Source organism: Octodon degus, unplaced genomic scaffold, assembly GCF_000260255.1.
Source record: "Octodon degus isolate 3935 unplaced genomic scaffold, OctDeg1.0 scaffold00127, whole genome shotgun sequence".
Classification (NCBI taxonomy): Eukaryota; Metazoa; Chordata; class Mammalia; order Rodentia; family Octodontidae; genus Octodon; species Octodon degus.
Genome location: NW_004524703.1, coordinates 5,234,091 through 5,242,394, shown reverse-complemented (window position 1 = coordinate 5,242,394; position 8,304 = coordinate 5,234,091). Strand labels below are relative to the sequence as shown.

Genomic DNA, 8,304 nt, shown 5'->3' with positions numbered 1-8,304 from the left:
TGGTGCTGGGGGATTGAACCGCGGTCCCTGATGCTTTTGCTAAGCTTGTTCTAAGTAGGTGCTTTAGACCACTGAGCCATCTCTCCAGCCCCTATTGCTAGGTTTTTTAAAATTACATTTTCAATTTTGTTTCCCATTATTGGGTAATTCAGAGTTTGTGTGTCTTCCTGACTCAGCTTTGACATTTAATATGTATTTAGGAAACTGTCTATATTCTCTGTATTTTCCATCCTATAAGGGTAAAGATTTAAAAAGTAGGTATTGATGATCTTATGAATTTCTCTAGTGTCTGTAGTGATTTCACCTTTTCATTCCTTATTATATGAATTTGGGTTTTTTCTTTCCTTTTTTTCGATAAGATTGGCTAGCAGTTTATCAATTTTATTTATTCTTTCAAAGAACCAACTCTTTGATCCTTTTCTTTTTCGTGTAGTCTTATTCATCTCCATTGCATTAATTTTCCCCTAATTTTTATAATTTCCTGCCTTCTTTGGGCTTTGAGCTTGACTTGCTCTTCTTTTTCTAGGAGCTTGAGATACAACTTAAGATCATTTATTTGGGCTTGTTCTGTTTTCCTAATGTGCTAGTTTAGCACTATAAATTTTCCTCTTAAGACACCTACCTTTCTTGCATCTCACAAGTTCTGGTAAGTTGTATCTGCATTTTCACTTGATTGTAAGCATTCTTTAATTTCTTTAATTTCATTAGTGACCCACTGGTTGTTTAGGATGTTGTTATTTAATTCCATGCATTTATGGTGTTTTGTAGTTTCTTTTTTCAATAATTTCCAGTTTCAACACTGTGGTCAGATAGTATGCACAGGATAATTTCAATTCCTTTGCATTTACTTAAGTATGCTCTGTGTGCTATATAGTCTATTTTGGGGAATATCCCATGTGCAGCTGAGAATGGGTATTATGTTTTTGCTGGGTGAAACACTCTGTAAAGGTCTATTAAGCCCATTTCTTCACAAGTTTGGTTTAGTTTTGTTATTTCTTTGCTGATTTTTTTGCCTCGTTGATCTATCAGTGACAGTGGTGTGCTAAAGTCCTCCATTCCAATTGTATTATTGCTCATTTGATTTTTCATGTCTGTTAAGATTTGTCTTATGTAGGTAGATACTCCTATATTGGGTACATATATGTTTATAATTGTTACCTGTTCCTCCTGCAGTTTTTCCTTAACAAGTTAAAGAACTTCTTTAACTCTTTGATTTTTGGTTTGAAGTTGATATTGTCAGCTACCAGAATAGCAACCCTTACTTTATTCTGGTTTCCTGTGGCATAAAGAATTATTTTCCATCCTTTGACTTTCAGTCTGTGCATTTCCTTTTGAGTTAAATGTGTTTCTTGTATGCAGCATATTGTTGGCTAGTCTGTTTCTTTTTATTGGTATATTGAGGCCATTTACATTGATGATTATAACCGATATGTATTGGGTTGGCTTTGTCATGTTATTTTCCTGCTACAGGTTCTGTACTTTTCCCTTCTTTTTAATTTCCCTTCTTGGTCTGTTTGGTGGTTCCTTTCTGTTGTTCTTGAAGCTGTGGTTGTTTGTGTCTCTTTCTAGGATATCTATCAGTACTATTTTAGAGTTAGTTTGATGGTTATGAATTTCTTCAGTTGTTCTTTGTCATAGAAGGATCTTATCTCACCATTGAATTGGATAGATAGTTTTTCATGGTACATCAATCTGGGTTGGAAGTTTTTTTCTTTCGGGACCTGAAATACTTCACTCCAAGCCCTTTTTGATTTGATGGTTTGTGTTGAGAAATTGCTGATTCTGATGAGCTTTTCACTGTAGGTGACCTGTTTCTTCTCTCTAGCAGCTTTTAATATTCTACTCTTTTGTTGAATTTCTGAGATCTTGATTTATTATGTGTCTAGGTATAGATTTATTTTGATTATGGCTATTTGGAGTTCTATGTGCCTCACTTATTAGTACGTCAGATTCTTTTCTTATGTTTGGAAAATTTTCTTCTAGCACTTCCACAAATATTCTTTTTATGTCATTTATATTGTTTCCTACTGTTTCATTGACACCTATTATTCTTACATTATTTTTCTTTGTGTTGTCTTGTAGCTGCTAAATTATTATTTCCTGGTCCCTTATTATTTTTAAGAGATCTTTTCTTTCATGTTCATTAGCAGCTTTGCTGTCTTCAAGGTCTGAAAGTCTATCTTCAGTTTCGTTCAAGCAGCTTTGCCAGCTTTCAATGGAATTCTTAATTTCCTGGATATCTGTTTGAATCTATTCTATTCATTCTAGTTCCTTCCTATATTGTTAATTCAAGTTTCCATCATTTTTCTGTTCTCCTCTGTTTTTTTTTATCTATATCTTCTTTAGCTGTGCTGAGCAATTCTTTCATTATTGTTGTCATTTCTTTTTTGACCTGAGAGATTATTTCTGATCTCATTTCTTCTATAGCTTTTTTTTCTTTTTGTATTTTATGGAAGGGTCTACAGGGTGCTCAGGGTCTCACTACTAGATTGGGCTCATAGTGATCCACTTGTTTACAGCCTCCCAGGAGCTGATTATGGGCACACACCAACACACCCAGACTCAGTTGCCATCTCAGCGTGCCTCTGGGTGGGGCCAACACCGCAGACCCAGGGATTGAACTCCCAGCCTTTGCATCTGCCTAAGAAGGCACTTTAATCCACTGAACTATTTGGCCAGACCTCTCTTCTGTAGCCTGATGGACTTGTTTCTTTACTTCAGTTGCTATTATTTCAGAAATTTTAGATGTGTGATTTCCAAGCTCTTGTATGTTCTTGTCTCCTGGATTTGTTCTGACTGGGCTGGAGAATTGAGATTGCCTTTTGCTGTGGGGTTTTGGCTTTTTTTTTTTTTTTTTTTTTTTTTTTTGTATTTTAGGGAAGGGTCTACAGGGTGTTCAGAGTCTCACTACTAGATTGGACTCATAATAATCTGCCTGTTTACAGCCTCCTAAGAGCTCCCAAGATTACAGGGACATGCCACCATGCCCCATCTCAATTGCCATCTCAGCACAAGCGTGCCCCAGGGGCAGGGCTGGCACAACAGGCCCAGGGATCCAACCCCCAGCCCCTGTGCCTGCTTGCAGGTGCCTTGATGCACTGAGCTATTTGGCCAGCCCTTATTTTGGCATTTTTAAAGCTCCCAATAATCACTCAAACTTACCAGTGGTAGGAAATGAGTAAATAAGGTTTCTGATATAGTGGGGACAGGGTAGGTCTCACCAAGGCTCTCACTACTAGTGGGGGTGACTGGTCACCACTCAACAAAGCTTTGATTTAGGTGGCAGGTATGGGCCAGATTCACCAGGATCCCATGAGCTGCCCAGAATCTTCCTAAGTTCTTAAAAGGTTGGCCCAGTGCCAGTACAAGCTCCATTCCTGCATGCTGGGAGCCAAGAGTCAGAGATTACTAGAGTCTTACAGGCCACCCAGAGTCCTCCAAAGTTCCTAAATGGTTGAACCAGGCACAGGAAAGCTACATGCCTGTGTGCGCTGGGCCCACTGATCCCACCTTGCCAGAGTCCCACCCATTGTGTCTTCAAAGCATGAGTGCTAGAATACCCTTGCACTTTTTCTAACATCGAGTACTAGAGAAGACTAATATTTCTTTCATTCATGATATTGCTATCCCTCTAGGTTATGATTTATCAGCAGCTCCTAGAGCATGAAAATTATCATAGATACAGATTTCAAGAATAATCTGCCTAAATTAAAAACACTGTCTGACAATATTATTCTTAAATATATACAGAATAAAATTTTTTTCCTTTGTTTCTTAAATATATTAAGATAACTTTATGAGGGCCAGTGAGATATCTCAGCAGACTAAGCACCTGCTTAGGAAAGTGCAGGGACTGGTGTTCAATCCCTGACACCACATGCATGCTACGCTGACCCTGACCCAGGCTCACTGAACCATCCATTGAGACTTGGCATGGTGGCACATGATTGTAATCCCAGTGCTGTGCAGGCTGAAACAGGAGAATCACTATGAGTCTGAGCTATGTAGTGAGACCATGTACCAAATGCATTAAAAAAAGATAACTCATTATGTAAAATAATGAACAATTAAAATTTTTAATTTTATTTATTTTTACGTATTTGGTACGGAATCTACAGGGTCTCACTACGTAGATTGGACTCATAGCAATCCTTCCTGCTTTCAGCCTCCCAAGTACCGGGATTACTGGCTTTTACCACTGGAGCCAGCACAGCACTCAGGGAATCAAACCCTGGTTGGTCACTGTGCCTGCCGAAGCAGGTGTTTTAGACCACTGAAAGAATTTTTAAGTATCTTGCAGAAGCTTGATATAAATTAGTCATATGTAAGTTTTGTAGCACTTGTTTATAGAAATTTGCATATGTTTTCATATATCAAACAAAGGTTCAATTCCAATGAAGGGTTCTGTTATTCCTCATCTACCAAGACGTCATTTTCGTTCCTATGGTCAACTTCCAATGGCCTTGCCCTTCAGTCTGCTAAATCAAGACTCCTCCCCCCAGTTTTCTCCTGGATGCTCTACCTGTGTGATACCTTCTGGAGCAGGTGTAGTAATGACACAGGAACACCACTTGTACCTATCCAATCAGAAGAAATGTTTCTTAAGAAATGCTTTTATAGCATTGAATTCCAAATGATCCATTGCCCCAAATAATTTTTATAACAAATCACTGGAATTGTATTCACTTTTCTGATCTCTTTACTTTTACTGACTGGTTTCTACTTTGTCACTATATACAATTTTCATTACTAATTTATAAAATTTAACAACAGTAATTATCCAGAAATAGCAGTGTTCTTACTAAAACACAGTGTGCTTTAAAATGCTCTTGATGATTTTGGGATATAAAGAAGTGAAACAGTATTTTAAAATATTTAATTAAAACACTCAAAGCTACTCATGCCCATCTGATACTTTGGGTTTTTCAGAAAACTCCAAACTTGACAAATGAGATCCCTCCAGGTAAGCAATGTCATTGACTTTAACACTGTTATTTCAGACTTGGAGACCTGAGATACTGTTGCACTTCTTTAAAGAAGGAAAAATATCATTTTCTTTTAATCACTTTATTTCCTTTGTAAATTAACCTTATAGTAATTAAGTTCTTTTCACAATCTATAAGCAAATCTTTTTAGTAAACATAGATCTCTGGATCACTAACACTGGCATTGGCTATCTCAATTTATATACTTGAAGGTCCTCGAAAATTTCCCCTGGCCCAAACTGAGTCTCTTCTGATGAGAATGCGTTCAGTGGCCAGTGACGAGCTCCACACCATGATGCAGAGGAGAATGAGCACGGAGAACCCCAGCCAAGCCACTGATGCAGAGCTTACACAGAGATTGCAGAGACTCATGGTCCTGGCAGTCAACAGGATCATTTATCAAGGTAGGACAGTAGAATTAATTTGTTCTTCCTTAGACTTTTAAATAAAAGAAAGGTCACTTTAGAGGAAATGGTCTAGTTTTCAAATTTTAAAGTGTTGTTTTTCTGTTCTTATCTTCCACATCATTAAAGGAATTTCTTATTTGGAACTGATAGTTTTCAATAAAAATCCACTTTTTGGGGGTACCAGGAATCAAACTCAGGATTTCACATTTGACAGGCAGACGCTGCACTGCTGAGTTATATACCCAACCCTAAAAATCTACTTTTAAATGTGTTAAATTGCATCTTAGATTGATATTTGTTTTTTAAAATAATATAGTGTCTCTGATATACACTTTTTGCCTTTCATAACATTTTAAAAATTTCTACATTGTTTAGGAGAATTTACTTTCTCTATTATACCTCGACTCTGTCTAGCACAACTATTTATATAGTGTAAATGAATTAGCAATTACATATTTTTGCCAGCATCATTTGTAATGATTATGTATCAATGATTTAACCAATTTTTATTCTTAATTTAATTTAAAGAGTTTAATTCAGACATTATTGACATTTTGGGAACTCCAGAAAATGCAACTCAAAGCAAGACTTCAGTGTTACAGACTGAAATTTCTGAGGAAAATATTCATCATGAACAGCCTTCAGTTTCTAATCCATTTCAGAAAGAAATGTTCACATATCTAATGGAAGGATTCAAAGTGTGTATTGTAAGTAAAGTAAGGACATGAAAAATATTCAAAGGGAATAGAGGTTTTATGTGTCTGTACTTCACGTTTATACAATTGTATTTCTTTGTACTCTTTCAGAGAGCTTTCTGAAACTCAGGCAACTTGAATTTTTTATAATAATATATGTTGCTCATTCCCAAATGACTTATTTTGTGCAGCTTTAAGTCTGTTCACTGAGAACCATTTTCTAATGTTGTTGTCTAGGGAGAGTAGCATCAGAAAAAAGAACTTTGCTGATTACTCTGAAACTTTAAAATGGCCTATTTGTAAAAGAACCCTGTTTATAGGTATACTCTTGAGTCTTCTGAATTATTGTGAAGTTTAGTTTTTTGTTAAATGTATCTAACACCTTCAGAATGATAGAGAATCCTGACATGTATCAGACTCCATTTATCATCACCTCACTTGAGTTTCTGTGGTCACTTAGAGTTGACCACAGGGCAAAATCAGTCAATTTACTCCCTAGATACCAAACCCCAATCAAATTTTTCCAAGACTTATAAGTCATGACTACCAATCTCTAAATATAAACTAGATTTTATTGGCCAGCTCTGAATAGCAATCCAAACTGGATTCACTTAGAATTAAATAATTCAAAAAAAAAGAATTAAGTAACTCACACAGAGCCCTTAGGAGTAGAAGTTATAAGAAATTCCCAATCTCAGAATAGTACATTCCCACCAACAATGTACAGTTCCAGTTTTAAATCCAAGACAGGTGATTTGATCAGAACCAGTTTAGTGTTACTAGAACTATGATTAGTTGTTGACCAGCTAAATTAGGGAAACTTGATGGTTAACTTGGTTTTGTGACTGTTACACTGAATATTATAATACTAGTTGAAGTCTTTACTATGGCTTCTTTCTCCTTTATGCTACAAAATCAATGTGTGTTTGTCTGCCATTAGGCTTGGTTTTTTGTTTTGTTTTTTTTTTAACTTTATGGTTTGTGAGACATTGGAAATTTTTAAATGCCTTGAGACTTTTTTAAGGGTTGTCTTTCTATTTAAAATTGTGGTGAAATATATATAACATAAAATGTACCACTTTAACTGTTGAAAGTTTATGATTCAGTAGCATTAAGTACAGTCATACATTGTACAACTCTTCTCCAGAATGTTTTCATTATTCCAAACTGAAGCTTTGTTCCTGTTAAACAATAGCTCCCATTATCCAACCCCAATAATCATTATTATACTTTACTTCTATGATTATGACTATTCTAGATACCTCAGATAAATGGAATCATATGCTATCTGTTCTTTTGTGTTTATTTTTTAGCATAATATTTTCAAGGTTCACTCATGTTGTGAAGTACGTATCAAAACTTGGTTTCTTTTAAAAGGCTGGATAATATTCCATTGTAATGTATATCTACCTTTTGTTTATAAGTGCATCCATTAAAAGAAATTTTGAGTTGTTTTTACATTTCAGCTATTTTAAATACTGCTGTTATGAACGTTATACATTCCTTGCCCTTAGATTCTCATTTGTATGTATGTATGTATGTATGTATGTATGTATGTGTGTATGTGTGTGTATGTCTTTGTAACTTTTACTACTGAATAAATGTAATCCTAATTTCACTCCTATTTTAATTTAAGAATTCAAGTAAAACCAATGGCTCTAAGCAGCAGTGGACTAAAATTCTGTGGTCTTGCAAGGAAACATTTCGAATGCAGCTTGGGAGACTACTTGTACATATTTTGTCACCAGCCCACACTATACAAGAGAGAAAGCAAATATTTGAAATACTACGTGAACCTAATCATCAGGAAATACTGCGTGACTGTCTTAGCCAATCACTGCAAGTAAGTATCTTTTAGTAAAATATGAAGTCTTTCAAAACAACTAAATTAAACTCTATTTTCATGTCCAACGTCATGAACATAATTTTTCTTACCAAATAAATTATTTTTTCCTGCTACTTATTTTATTTTATTTTGCTTTTTTCCATTATTTTTTTCCATAATTTTATTAAAAAACAAATAGCGATGAGACAGTTTCAAATCAAATTGGTAGGACAGTTTCAATAATTAACATATTGCATACATTCTTCCTAGTGGTTATTTGCTGTACAAGATGCAGACATGATATCCTATTTACAAACTCTATTAGAACAAATCCCTCTATTCATTAAGAGAATGCAACTATATATCTATCCTAATCATTTTGAATATACAGA

General features: G+C 35.3%; 1 protein-coding gene across 1 annotated transcript in view; it reads left to right on the top strand.

Annotated features, from left to right (window-relative positions):
• Lyst (lysosomal trafficking regulator) overlaps nucleotides 1-8,304 on the top strand; it is a 289,805-nt gene that overhangs the window by 182,667 nt on the left and 98,834 nt on the right. The window contains exons 29-31 of the mRNA XM_023700860.1: nucleotides 5,198-5,389; nucleotides 5,921-6,099; nucleotides 7,724-7,934. Of these exons, the coding sequence (XP_023556628.1) occupies nucleotides 5,198-5,389; nucleotides 5,921-6,099; nucleotides 7,724-7,934 (582 nt within the window). The remainder of the gene's footprint in view (nucleotides 1-5,197; nucleotides 5,390-5,920; nucleotides 6,100-7,723; nucleotides 7,935-8,304) is intronic.